The sequence below is a fragment of the Gymnoscopelus braueri genome, assembly GCF_963280865.1.
Source record: "Gymnoscopelus braueri genome assembly, chromosome: 16".
In the NCBI taxonomy this organism is placed as follows: Eukaryota; Metazoa; Chordata; class Actinopteri; order Myctophiformes; family Myctophidae; genus Gymnoscopelus; species Gymnoscopelus braueri.
Genome location: NC_137616.1, coordinates 28,656,762 through 28,671,402, shown reverse-complemented (window position 1 = coordinate 28,671,402; position 14,641 = coordinate 28,656,762). Strand labels below are relative to the sequence as shown.

Sequence of the window (14,641 nt, the reverse complement as noted above, 5' to 3'; positions counted from 1 at the left end):
ATGGATGGATTAAAGTCGCTGATTCGTGGACACCTTTATGGACACTCTTGCCAGAGGCTGCCAAAGTTTGTAGAGAACTCAAGTGTGGCTGCAAAGCTGAGCCCTTCTGTTCGAGAAAGTGTAGATGCCGGGATGCTGGGTTACCTTGCAGAGCATTATGCCAATGTGCTGGTAATTGCGAAATGGCACACATGAATACATGTAGTTACTAAACACTAATCACAAAAAAACAGTAATGATCAAGAAGAAAATACATGAGAAGATAGAGTGTAAAACAAGCAAGAAGATGTAGAGTGCAAGATAAATAAGATGCAGAGAGTAAAATAAGAATATGCAGAGTAAGATAAGATGCAGAGTAAAATAAATAAGAATATGCAGAGAGTTAGATAAATAAAGAGGATTCAAAGAGTACAATAAAAAAATAATGCAGAAAGTAAAATAAATAAGTGATGTAGAAATGAAAACAGAAGGTAGACTACAAAATACGGCAGGTTATCGTATTGAGTCTGCATAATATGCAGACTGCCATGGTCAACTGTTTAAACAGCCATTTAGAATTTCTTCAACATGGTCCCTTCCTAAAAAGTTTAATAAACAAGCAAACAAACAAATAAATAAGCCCTTCTAGGATATATTAAGAAGCACTCAATGTACGTACCAAATTATACACTTTTATGACGTCCCTTTATGTTTTCTTTTGTGTCAACTGCTTTAGGCGGTCACTTCCTGTTTAAAACCTTTTTGGGCACCCCTTGTACGATGCGTTCAGATCACCCAAGGGACATTTGTACCACATTTCCTGCTTTTATGAGATTCTTTAGGTATCTTGCATCATCTTTCAACACTGTAGGCGGCCATTTTCAATTTAGTCAATAACTCACTTCCTGTTTCAGATTATTTTGGGCACCCCTTCTAGGATGTGTTAGGATGACCCAAGGGACATATGTGCCAAATTGTATGCTTTTTGGAGATTCTATAGGCTTTTTGAGTCAATCGCCAACACTGTAGGCGGCCATTTTCAATTTAGTCAATAACTCACTTCCTGTTGAAGACTTTTTTGGGCACCCCTTCTAGGATGTCTTAGGATGACCCAAGGGACATGTGTGACACATTTTATACTTTTTGGAGATTCTTTAGTTGTCTTTTGAGTCAATCGACAACACTAGGCGGCCATTTTCAATTTGGTCAATAACTCACTTCCTGTTTCAGATTTTTTTGGGCACCCCTTCTAGGATGTCTTAGGATGACCCAAGGGACATGTGTGCCACATTTTATGCTTTTTGGAGATTATTTTGGTGTCTTTTGAGTCAACGGTCAACAGTTTAGGTGGCCATTTTGGATTTTGTCCATAACTCACTTCCTGTTTAAGATTTTTTTGGGCACCCCTTCTAGGATGTTTAAGGATGACCCAAGGGACATCTGTATCAAATTTCATGCTTTTATCCGCCGCGTAACGATTTTTCACATAGTGCCCCCTACTAAAATGCCCTTACGAAACCCTGTGTGTGTTTGTGGATGAGTGCCTTGCTGTGCTGAATGGAATAGCAAATTGTCTGGTTGCTGTGCCACTGCTGGATATGCGGACAGGGATGTGCGCTGCTCAAAGATGTGTCCATGCTTACTGTCCCCCACTATGATGATCACTCCGCAATCTCTTGCGAATGAAAAGGCAGTGCATCTTAGAGATGGAGAAGTAATGAAATGAAGAATGTGTGTGTGCATGTGCACATTAAGGGTGCTGTCATTACGTCGGTCTATAACAAATTGGCATCTTGCATCGGAGCTTTGAGTGTGCAGCGACTCCGTTCAAGCTCTTGCTGTTGATCCAGTTCTTAGCAAGCACCTCACTAACATAGGTGTGGGGTTCCACTTCCGTCAATGCTTTAAGTTACCACCCTACCGAGGCTGCTAACTGGCACCAAGAGGTGGCCACCACTGCGGAAAGGCCCCACTCTAGCCATCCATTATCGGATGCAAAGCTTTCCAAAAGTTTTACTAATACATATAATATATATAATATAATAAGAGAGTGTGAAATCTTGCATGAAAGTGCATAAGGAAAGTTTGGCCTAATGGTGCGCCACTGGATGAGGTCATGGGGTCACCAAAATGAGTTGGGGCCATCCTCTCGGGTTTATGAAGTTGCACAGAAAATACAGCCAGTAGTTTTCGGGTTATATTGTGTGTAGTCTCGCGTAGCCAGACAACTATTCCACAATCTCCAAATTCTACATAGTCTGGAATTACACCTCCCGAAAGCCGAAAAAGGACGCTGTCATCTGTTCGTCATTTCCGTTCACGAAAATATATTTTAAAATATCTTTACATTTTATTTTAGAATTTTTAATTTCTGATAAGCAAGCTATATAGGCTTTGATTATTTGTATTTACATTAAGAAAAATTTGACAGGCCATGGTGTTTCACAATGCCCTCTCTTTGCAGCCTTTTGAACTTAAAGGGATATTTCACTTTCAAAAAAACTTTTGGTCATTTTATCGTCTATTCAGGCTTTTGTGAGCCCCCCAGACAGTTTATAAGTTGCTAGATTTAGTATTTAGATATTTGATATTCATTTTATCTTCCTATACAAACCCATTATAACTTCAGACTCCATTTTAACCCGTTAGATTCATCAAAAACACCCGTCCTTGGCTCTGGTGACTCACCCTGCCCTCCTAATACGCGAGGGGGCCGTGTTTTTTCGATTACTTTTTTCATTTATTTTATTAAATTTTTTAAATGTATTAAATTCTTTTCATTTTCCAAAAAAAAGTAATCGAAAAAACACGACCCCCTCGCGTATTAGGAGGGCAGGGTGAGTCACCAGAACCAAGGACGGGTGTTTTTGATGAATCTAACGGGTTAAAAATGGAGTTTGAAGTTATAATGGGTTTGTATAGGAAGGGGGCGTGTCTGATACAATGAATATCAAATATCTAAATACTGAATCAAGCAACTTATAAACTGTCTGGGGGGCTCACTAAAGCCTGAGTAGACGATAAAATGAGCAAAAGTTTTTTTGAAAGTGAAATATCCCTTTAAAACAGTGACGTGAATCCCAGACACCATCACACTAGCCCTGAAACATGACTGTCATACCATGACAGTCATGGTGCCGAGTCCCCCTGGTCTAAAGTTGTGTTCGATTTTTTCACATTGCCATCTCTCACATAAACATAAACGTTCAGATTTCAAATATAAAGTGCTTACCACCGAGCCACGGATGTTACAAGGCGATGCGGACCGCGATGAGTACCCGTATCTCCCGTATTGTTCAATAAAAAGCATTTTAATCCCATCGCCGGCCATTTTCTTTTTTTCTTTTTTTTTGTTTTGTAATGTATCAGAGTGCAATACACCTCCCAACCATTAGTGTCGCATGGTTGAAAGTATAGGAGACAATTTGGAGAAAATGGACGGCGATGGGATTAAAATGCTTTTTATTGAACAATACGGGAGATACGGGTACTCATCGCGGTCCACATCGCCTTGTAACATCCGTGGCTCGGTGGTAAGCACTTTATATTTGAAATCTGAACGTTTATGTTTATGTGAGCGATGGCAATCTGAAAAAATCGAACAAAACTTTAGACCAGGGGGACAGGGCACCATGACGCTTGTATACAAGCGTCATGTGAACCATGGCTACCATCACACCATCCATTCGTACTGCAGCCACTTTTGTGACTTATGATATATACTAGGGCTGCGACTATGGATTAGTTTAGCGATTTTACTTTTTCAATTAATCAAATAATCTTGAAGCACGTTCTTTTGATTATTTATTTATTTTTATTTATTTTTATCAAAGTATCGCCGTGGAAAATTTGTATTCTATTTTTCATTTCATTTTCTTCAAAACACACTCTTTGGTACACATTATCTCTGGAGTCATTTGATGAACATGAATCATTCAGATTTTTCATATTCCATTTGATTCCGATTGGCCATGATTGCTTTCTAAGTGGGTCTATTTTACAAAACAATTGCAAAAATCATGAACGCAGCATCTGATCGCCACAAATTCTACAAAATTCATTCTTTGTTGCACAATCATGGGTCTCTTACCACATATGGGGGTTGAGGAAAGCTTTTTTTGACAGGGTCAGTGTCATTAATGTACCAGTATTTTTATGGCTCTTTCGGTGTCTAGATACAGGTGAATATTCAGTTGCACAGAACACTCCTTGTTCAGTCTCTTTTAGTCTTTTCAAACGGGAGCATTTACCGGTGCGTGGATTTCATTTATTTTCATCACAGATTATTCACAGTTCTCTGTGGTGGTGTCTCTTGTTTTCTTCTGTGGCCTTAGAAACGGGAGAAGAGGAAACATGAGAAAATCCTGAGTGAAGAGCTGTACCCCGCAGTCATCAACTTGAACCAGTTCCTCCCTCCAGCCCATTGCATCGACTACATTGCCTGGGACATGGCCCGCTACACCAAAAGGTACACACAGAAAGATCTTTACTTCTTTTCTTTACTTCTTGATAAGAACATGTCACCTTTTAGAGTAGTGTGTGCGTGTGCATTCCTGAGTATGAATGTGACCCCTGGTGTGACTATTCTCAAGGCAGACCCCTGAACAGTGTTTGTGCCGAGTTTGGTGCGGATCGGAGGTGCCTCTTGCAAGTCCAGATGTTACGTTTGTGACGTCCACCGTCGACCTAGGCAATTTGAATATAGGATAGAATAGGATAAACCTTTATTGATACCCATGGGGAAATTCAGGTGTCTATTATGTCTAATACCATTAGCCTCAGATAGTTTGTGTTTCCTCAAGTAGGCTATTGACTATGCAGTATAACATTATCACAGTTATATATCCAGTCTTGAGGATGTTTGAATTCCTGCATAATATTATGCAGGAATTAATATATTCTCCTTCTCATTCTCTTTCTCTCTCAGTAAGTTGTGCAACGTGCTGGACCGTCTTAGCATGATAGCTGAAAATGTGGTGAAGCGGACAGGCTTCTTTGTGAACCGTTCAGACTTCTACTGTCATACGCTGAGACCAGATGAGAGGTGAGCCTCCTCTTAACCACCAACACCACAATGAAATGAAATGATATCCTTTGAATATGTGTGATCAATACATATATACCTTGCTGCACCGAAAATAAACGGGTATCCACACAAACACACCCACACACAAAAAGGTACACAAGACATTTCTGCATCTATTTGTGTGTGGTCAATACACAGCAGGGGTAATATACAACACAATATATAACACATATTGGGTAATGGGCCGGATTGGTTAAAATTTTACTTTGAATTTGGCTTGAACGCACAAGGATGTTTGTGCTTTCATTCGTTTTTAACCTTCTCTCATGTGTTAGTTTCACTTTACGAATTTAGATTATTATAAAAAAGATTCCCTATAAAAAAATACTTTTAAGATCAACTTACAGTCAGGCTATAATAAGATAGTTGTAATGAGAGAATAAAATATGATGCTATTTGGCTGACTTCTCAAATGCGTTTTGATTTTCCACTCAAAAACCAGTTCAGAAACTCACTTTTCAGCAGTACAGTACCTTGTCATTGTAGCTACCTGCCTGTGTTCAGTTATAATTGTTCAAGTACCCACAAAAAAGCTGCATGCTACACTGCAGCGGTATTGAGAGACTTCAGCGAGAGAACGGACTGAGATTAGCTGTCATACAGATACATAGGCTAACTAGACGCGTCGCAATTCTGGGAAATTGCAAAGTGTGGTTGCGCCGACGCCGGTCGCGGGTCGCTGTCGTCGGGACTCGAGGAATATGCTTGGAGGAATACCGTCGGAGGCCGCGCGACGTGCCATTCGAATTTGGTGCTGATTGGATCCTGCGTTCGTGATACATGGCGTTTTGATTTGAAGAAATAGGCCCCTCCCACTAAATAAATAGGCCCCTCCCACAAATATAGCGGGCCAATGACATCGTCCTGTAACTCCTGAGATCACCTGCTTTTCATTTTGAGAGGAGTGATCCCCCCAAAAATCAAGTTTTTGCATCCAACAGTTACGTTTTGCGCAGTTGTGGCGCCCCCTATGGATCAAAGTGGATGCTTTTGGGGATTTGTTGAGTAAACCACCCTTGACATGTGATTCAAATTTGGGATTGACTGGACATTTCGTTCGTGATTTGTGGCCTTTTTTGTAAAACGGGCCCCTCCCTCTAACTTTGGAAGCCATTTACGGACGAACGGTATGGACTATCAAAATTCTGTTTCGCTCCAGATTATCGCATGGGTCCAGAGATCATGTGTACCGATCTTTGTGAAATTTGGAGAAAATATGTGGGAGGAGGAGCTAAAAGTGTGTTTTGAAGAAAATTCAAAATGGCGGAAAATCTATCCTGACGCAAATGGGCGTGGCCTATATGGGGAGTTAAGTCATGACCCAAGGAATCTAGGGGGATTTTTAGGGGGATTTTTATTCTACGACCTACGGTTCAAGAGTTATAGGCCAAAACGTAAAGGGGGCTGTTATAGCGCCACCATGAGGCCCAATGATATAATTTTTATTTCAATAATTTCAAACAATATTATGAACCTCCCCTTAAAGTCTTGTAACTCTAGCGCTTACGGGTTTTGAGAAAAAAATACTTGAATTTTAGTTTTTTCATTTACCCATTAAAGTGGATGGGGACATTTAATGCACTAATAAATCAATATCAATTAAACTATGTAACCAATCTCTTAGCAAAGTACAAGCGCACGATTCCCGGTGAGACCGGTCAATTTGACATATGGCACTAAATTGGGAAAAAAAAACTGTGTGAGGAGTAGCAGCCTGAAATAAAGTTTATCTAGAATAAAGAATAAAGTCAGTAGAGTACTATAGTCTGGTTGCCCATTCGGGCAACCACACTAACTAGAAAAGTTCTCCGTCAGGTCGGTTTGCCTACCCAAGGCTGTGTCAGTGGTGGAGTGCAGTCGTCAGGACATGAATAAGCTGCGGGGGGAATAGAGTTTGTACAACTGATAATGCAGCTGTTCGTGTTTGTGGCACTCTCCATGGGCAGAAGTGAAAGCAGTTGGGTCGGATGGGATTTGATCATGATTTGTGGATTTTTTTTTGCAAAACGCGCTCCTTCTGCAAACTTTGGAAACCAATCGCAGCCAATTGGAATGGAATCAGAACATTTTGACTGATAGATCTTGATCATACTGTATGTCTCCGGAGAGAATGTGTAGCGATTTGGCGAGTAATTTTTTTGAACAAAATCTATAGGAGTAGTAACAAAATCTTCTTGCGGGCCACCAGTTGGGTATGTGTCATACCCAACACAATATAGACCTCATACTGTATATTATACAGTATGAGGTCTATATTGTGTTGGGTATGAAATGGTTCTTGACAAAGCTGCTCTGAGTTCAAATGGGCCATACCGTTACATACGCTGCTGTTCCCCATTGTACAACTGTGTGTCTTACCACTGCAACACACAACCCCATCATGTTTCTGAACCCTTCAGAGGGGGTGGCACATTATCCACTTTTCATGGTCATACATATTCACATTCAGACATGTATTGACGGTGCTTTCAACAATTTCCCACAGGAAATAATTATAATGGAAGGTTGGGGGGAATTGCTCCACGGACATTTTCCTGCTAACTGGTTGAGTAGATGGCCATCCATGTATGAAGAGCACGGGGCTCTCCGTGTCTTCCCGTCTTAATCGTTTACACTGAACATTACCATTCTGATTACATAACAGAATAGCTGTCCTAATGCATATGTAGCGCTCCTCATATTGTGCCAGCAGCTAGCCAAATCTCTCTTTAATACACACGTTTAGCCTGGGTGTTCTCTCACTTACACAGGCACATGCACACACTTATAGTACATTTGTATATGGCATAAGGGTTCCACATAAACCTTATGTACTGTTGCATTTACAACCTTGAGCCTTTACTCAAATTATCACATCACAAGAACAGTGAGACAGAATGTTCCAGAGATTTCATTATTATCGTGTCCTTGCATCATGTGGTTCAAGATTTCAGGTAGTGGAATTTCAATGAGACGATAATCTCCTTTGTTCTCTTCAAGCTACTTTTTCATTCTCATTCGTTTTCTTACATGTACTGTATATGCAGGCACACTGTCTCCCACTCCACACACACTCTGCCCAGTGCCCACTCTCTGGACACCCCTTTGTCAGTTTGGCGAGTCCATTAGGAAGTGTTTGTTTGAATTAGCATCACACTTGCAGCTACAAAATATATGAAACTACAAAGCGTGTATCTGTCACGAGTTGCTGTTGAAGTGTTGATCACCACGCTTGTTGACGTCATCAAGTGTGTGTCCGTCAAGCGAGGAAATTGTAAAGGGAAATAAAGCCTGGGTTTAAAAAGAACATGGAACTAGCGGGCGGAAATAATACGATTTCTGAGATAATGGGAGAAAACCTTTTCAATGACGAATTGTGTGGATAGCGAAGGTGAGTGGAAATGGTTTAACAATACTTGGCCGTTTTGTAGCTTTGTAGCTGCAGTTGAAGCCAACTCGACTTGTATTGCAACGTTGAGCGTCGCTTTGTACTGTATCTTCATGTTGCTGGCTTCCATTGAAAATGTATGGTTGACTGTAGCTTTGTAGCTGCCTGTGTGAACAGAGCATCATCATATCGGCATCGGCAATGTCAGCCTTAAAAATATGATATCGGTATCGAACCGATATCACTTTACTTGACTTTATTTGTTTATTTAGACAGGACAGAGCATATTAATGAACGTCACATGAACGTAAATACACCGGATTTAGCAAAGATGCAAATTTTCATCCGCAGTCCTCACACAAAACATAAAATCAGAACATCAGAAAACAGACAAACGGTGAAATACATTTACATAACATTACATAGCCTAAAAATAAACCTAAAATATGATCACAAATGGTTGCAGCTTTGGTTTTCAAGCAACCATCTTTTCACATTTCAAAATCGGTTTAGCCAATATTTTATTTTATAATATTTATGTATGAATGTGAAGCTGAAAAAGCCATTTGTGATGATGAAGTCTGCAGATTCAATCAGTGTTTTCTGCGGAATCTTTCAAAGGGGTCAACCAGTTGGAAAAATGTTGAATAAAAATACTACATTTTAGTTCGGATATGGGCCAAAATCCGGATACCGTGCATCCCCAGTTTTGAAATAAAGAGGCGTTGCTTTTTAAAATTCAGTGTTAACATGTGTTTTTCAGAATGGACAAAATTTGAATAAATATGTTTTTGTACAATCAATATCTCACACAGTAAAATATACAGTAAATATTGGTTATGGACCATAACAGCAATGTTGATATCGGTTATCGGCATCAGCCAGAAATTTCACATCGGTGCACATCACGCTAAGAAAGCACAGGACAGCATTGCACTGTGTGTGCACATTACTGAAGTTTATATTTACTTCATAGCTAAGCATCTGTTGCCCAATGTCTTTATACTCTGCCACCTTTCTTTCCCCACAAGTTTCCTCACGTGGGAGATTTTTTAGACTAGAGTGCATGTGTTTAGAGACGTTACAGAGCACCTTAGGACATGATGAATAGGGAGTGGAAGGAAAGGTGCTTTCAGCCACTCATAGCAAGGTATCAAGTAAACAGAAAGAGAAGGCAGACAAATTCACTGGGCCATAAATGTTCCTTGCAAGATTATTATAGTTTAGAAGTTTTCATTCGTTTTTATTTTGTGTACTGGTTGGTTCGGGCACCTATTCACCTATTCTTATAGATAGCTAGACACCATTTTGCATGTAGACTTAAGCACAGACATTTTCAATCTTTCCAGCTTTTAAAATGATTGATATTTTTCTGTAATGATATACAGGTGGGGAGATGTAGGTGGTCACATGACATCAAGTGGACGTGTGCAGGTATGGTATGCCTTAACAACCACAAAATAAGTGTAAGGAACAGCGCATATTCATTATAAGCTATCTTTTTTTTGGGGTTATCAATTGTTTTTATTCATCATCACAACAGCAATACAATATTGCCAGTATACATAGATGCATCATGGATAAAAACAAAACAAAAACAAGATACGTGTACACACAACACATACACAACTTAAAACTAACACAACAAAGGATCTAGAAAAGAAATGGCAAACCCACCGACCCCTCCCAGGACCACCGATGCCGCAAAAAGCAAGGGCCAAACACCATGCATAGTACCTGTGCAAAGTTATACCACTGTGTAAGGACAGCCTAAATCATGCCCTTAACACATTCACTGCCAAAGACGGATATATCTGTCTTTAATTTAAGATACACCCGTTTACCACCAAAGACGGATATATCCGTCTTTAATTTTTTTTTTTCAATCAAGCGTTTCAAATGTATTATGACACGTAGCATGCATTTGATTTAATTACTCCATAACTAGGCTAATTACATTGCCCTACACTACCATCTTTATCTTTAGCTTTGGAAATCCTGAAATCAAATTTTGTTTGGACAATGTTTTGCTTTTAACTTGATGGTGATCTCCTATTATCCTCTAATTACATTTTGAAATAAATAAATCTCCTGCTGGGAACAGCCTAAGCTGTTTCCAGAGATGTCTCTTTTGTGCCAGGAATTTATGGTACATGGCTTGTGATTCAGCTACTTGTGGGAGGTAAATACATGGAAAAAGGTTGTTGTGAACTGTTTAAGCTCTTTTGAATAGCTTGCGGTTTAATAGCTTTTGGCTTGATTAAAAAATATATCTAATTTTTTGCATCTGTAGACTGGGGTGTTGCGGACCAACTGTGTTGACTGCCTGGATCGGACCAACACCGCCCAGTTCATGGTGGGGAAATGTGCGCTGGCCTATCAGCTTTATGCATTGGGCATGATCGACAAACCCAAGCTCCAGTTTGATACAGACTGTGTCAGGTAAAGAATTGCACTCAATTACACCTCAACTTGGGGAAGATGCCGATTAACCCATTAACTGCCAGAGGTATTTTCATATTTTTTTAGCCAGTGCCAGACATTTTTCATTGAAAAAAAAAAAAGTACTCAGGAGCCGAGATACAGTATTTTTAAGTTAACAAGGAAGTGGATAGGAGTCTAGATCTTCGAAAAATCATATCTCCTTGGTCTTTGGGTCAAATTGGAAAAAAATAATTAAAAAAGTTCACGTAGATCTATGCGATTGGCACGTGGCGGCTTTAAATAGGTTCGCGTAGATCTACGTGATTGGCAGTGAATCAGTTAAAGGCCCATTAGGGAGGGTTTATAATGGATATTTTCTGGGCTGAAACGATCGCTCAATTAATTAATTACGGTACCTCTCAAAATGTGTGTTTATGTTTCCCAGGCTGTTTGAGGAGCTGTATGAGGATCACGGAGACACTCTGTCTCTGCAGTACGGTGGCTCCCAGCTGGTCCACAGGGTTAAGACATACCGAAAGATCGCCCCCTGGACACAGCACTCCAAAGACATCATGCAGACACTGTCACGCTATTACAGCAACGCTTTCTCTGGTATGCACACACACTCAAAATCTGAAGTTGTGACTATGCACACTTGTGGTTTTATCAAGCACCATAGTGCAATCAACCAGTGGACATCATGAGTTGATTGCAAACAGCATAGGTATAATAGGCAAACGTAATCATAACATTTTCTCAACATCTTCTATATATTAATTCACAAAACCTGTGTCTGTCTGTCTGTCACGGGCAAACCTCGGGCGCCGTCCAGCCGAACAGCCTCAAATTTGCCATGTGTGTCCCATTTAACCTGGGGGTGTGCAGTGACTATCTGTCTGACCGCGGGTCTGCGGAGGACGCATAGAATTCTGTGTTTGGGAGGCGTGTCGGCACCGGCTTCCCTGATTGGTCAACCCAACCTGTCGGCTTCACTGATTGCCTGAGCTTTGTGTCACGTTTGTATGTGTGGTGGCGTGTGAGAAAATGTGAGATAAGCCCAGGTGTCCACTCCAACATGTCAGACAACGTGTTCCACGACTCTATCAAGTAAAGGAGTATTGCACAAACGGGTCGGGCATGTATTCCTGACTTGCCCTTCTGCAATTGGTCAACCCACTGAGGAGAAAAACTAATGAGGATGGACAGAGTTATGTTAATTTCATGGCAGGATTTCTGTATAAATTAGGTTTTACACTGTCACTCACGCACACACGCACACACACACACACACAGGAAGAAAGAAGACATGCACGCTGGACTTTGAACACTACCTCCATTGAGCCCCATCCCCTGTACAGACCCTGTTTTGTTGGGCCGACTACAGTAACACTCTTGTTGCATACGCATGCATACATTGAAAACCAGGCATGCGTTGTTTACTTGACTGCTAACATGATTTTATTTCCTTCCTTTTAACGCACACACACACACACACACACACACACACACACACCTCACACACGTCTGAACATTTCACCCCTCCACCAGTGGTTATTACAGCATAGTTTGCTAATCCTTTTCAGCATGCTCACCCTCGCTCTTCTTCATAACCTTTAATTTCCTTTGTCCCCAATTCATCCATATTACAGCCCGCTTCAGTGCAGACATTTATTCACACTCACCCCCCACACTGTGAAACTCAATCTGCCCGTGTATCCCCTGTTACCATAGAAACGCAGACTCAGCATTTGCACAAATAGACACATGCACTCTCACACAGTCACGCGTGCTACACACACCCAAAACACAAACATGGATGCATACACAAGCACACTTGAAAACCTGATGGTTACATTTCATAACAAAACCTTGAGACAAGTAGAACCTGCACACAAAGCCAAAATACAGACTTATTTCATTGACACAAACAATCTGTCTAGCCATTTGGCAGGTGCAGCAGATATCGCTACACTTTAATCATGAATTTTCAATCACTTTAATCTTCATCAGAACAAATGTCATAGAAGAAAAACTTACAGGTTAGACCTCAATCCAGCTGTCATTTCTACATTATATTCTCGTTGCTCAATTGGAAAATTATCATTTTCCTGATTTAAACCTTTGGGCATTTGTAATTATGTATACAGTATAGCAGCTTTGTCTCCGGAGCAATAGATGATCTGCTGTATTATTTCTTCCCTTTCTTGCATAACAAAAGCCCCCAATGCATTCCTCACCCCCCCCTGCTATTTTCAACTATAAAAAAACAAAACATAATTAGAAACATTTTAACCACACAAATCTTGTATGGGGATATCTGGCACAAAGTAATTTTCAGATGGGCGTCCTTAGCCAAATACATGTTCATTTGGGGTTCATGTTGAAAAAGTTTGAGAACCATTGCTCTAGAGAACACTGGGTTCAATATGCTGTATGACCAGCTTTATGAGTAGGAGAAAGAGAATGGTGGAAGGAGTGTCATCTCCCGTGAAGGAGCTACTGTAACAAGAGCATCCAGCTCTTCAGGGAAATTGGACCGGAAGGGACAATAGATCCCAATGAATGATGGAAAGAGGGACAGGGTTTGTAATTGAGACGGCGTGAAATTCAAATGTTCCCACATTTGAATTTTACACGGTCTCAATCACAAACCCTTTCCATCTAATTATGAGAAAGATTAGCCAAAGGTCGATGAGGCCAACAGAGGTGCCAGTGTTCTGTGGGGTTATCCAAGTCCAAGGGAGACGTACAATAAGCTGAATTAAGTTCAGCTTTCGGTTCTGCTGAATGGCAGAAACGTTGTTCATGGGGTGTAGAGAAGAGGAAAGAACAGGAGTAGTGATAAAACACATTGTTGCAAAAAAGGTGATAGGCCTGCCTCATGGCCTTTCTCGATGGTCTCCCGCATGTGAGACCGGGTCTTCATGCGGCGAGACTGTCTCTCTGTGTTCCCTCACTCCTGCTCTTGTATGTCTGTTTTTCATAATACACACAGCCTCCTAGGGCTGTTGTGATTAGGCATCTGATTGGAGTTGTAAGATTAATTCCTCATCGTTTGCTCAGTGCAATAATGTCATTGCCAGGGGCAATTGGCAATTTATGGCAAAATCACTTTACTGGAATTGACGCATCTTGGAATGGTAGTCATTCTAAAAGGCAGCCTATGTCAATAGGGGACTGTAGTTATCTAGTTAGTGACTGGTTGAGCAGCACCAGGCAATTAGCAACTCAACTCAGCTATATGCCTTAATCACTGTTCTCAAATCTCAGTCTCAAAGGGCTTGCCTTGTCAGCTGTGTTGTTATTATCAGAAATGGATGTCGCTTAATAAGACGCTTGAGCAGAATTCATGTCCCACTTCTCAAAACAACATTTCTTCGTTTTCTCTCGCCTCGTTTTCTCCATGCAACCTCGCGGGAGGAACTGAGACCCAAAAGGGCACAAGTGAGGGAAACAAGGATTTGATTTTAGGACCTGAAAGGTTTTGGAACCCTTGGCTTAGCTAATAGACTGCAGAAACACCTTTCAGACAGACTGTCAGGCTAAGTTCAAAGCAATTGCAGTTGCCTTTCGTTAACTCTGTCCCACTTGAACTTTTTGACTTGTATTTTTGAGATGTTACTTATTTTTCTTCTAAAGAATAGCATTTTTAATTGGGAAATAATTCAAAACATTACTTTTTTGTGTAATTGTACGGCTTGGAATCTGATCATCCTTTCTGTTGATATTGTGCTTCCATTAGTCTAATCTAAATTTTCATTCATTATAGTTAATTATTTTGCTTT

At 40.6% G+C, this 14,641-nt stretch overlaps 1 protein-coding gene across 1 annotated transcript in view; it reads left to right on the top strand.

Moving 5' to 3' along the window:
- The window catches only part of fig4a (FIG4 phosphoinositide 5-phosphatase a), an 83,757-nt gene that overhangs the window by 33,457 nt on the left and 35,659 nt on the right, over positions 1-14,641 (top strand). Inside the window, exons 11-15 of the mRNA XM_080453572.1 lie at positions 4,314-4,447; positions 4,907-5,023; positions 9,821-9,866; positions 10,726-10,874; positions 11,302-11,468. Of these exons, the coding sequence (XP_080309698.1) occupies positions 4,314-4,447; positions 4,907-5,023; positions 9,821-9,866; positions 10,726-10,874; positions 11,302-11,468 (613 nt within the window). The remainder of the gene's footprint in view (positions 1-4,313; positions 4,448-4,906; positions 5,024-9,820; positions 9,867-10,725; positions 10,875-11,301; positions 11,469-14,641) is intronic.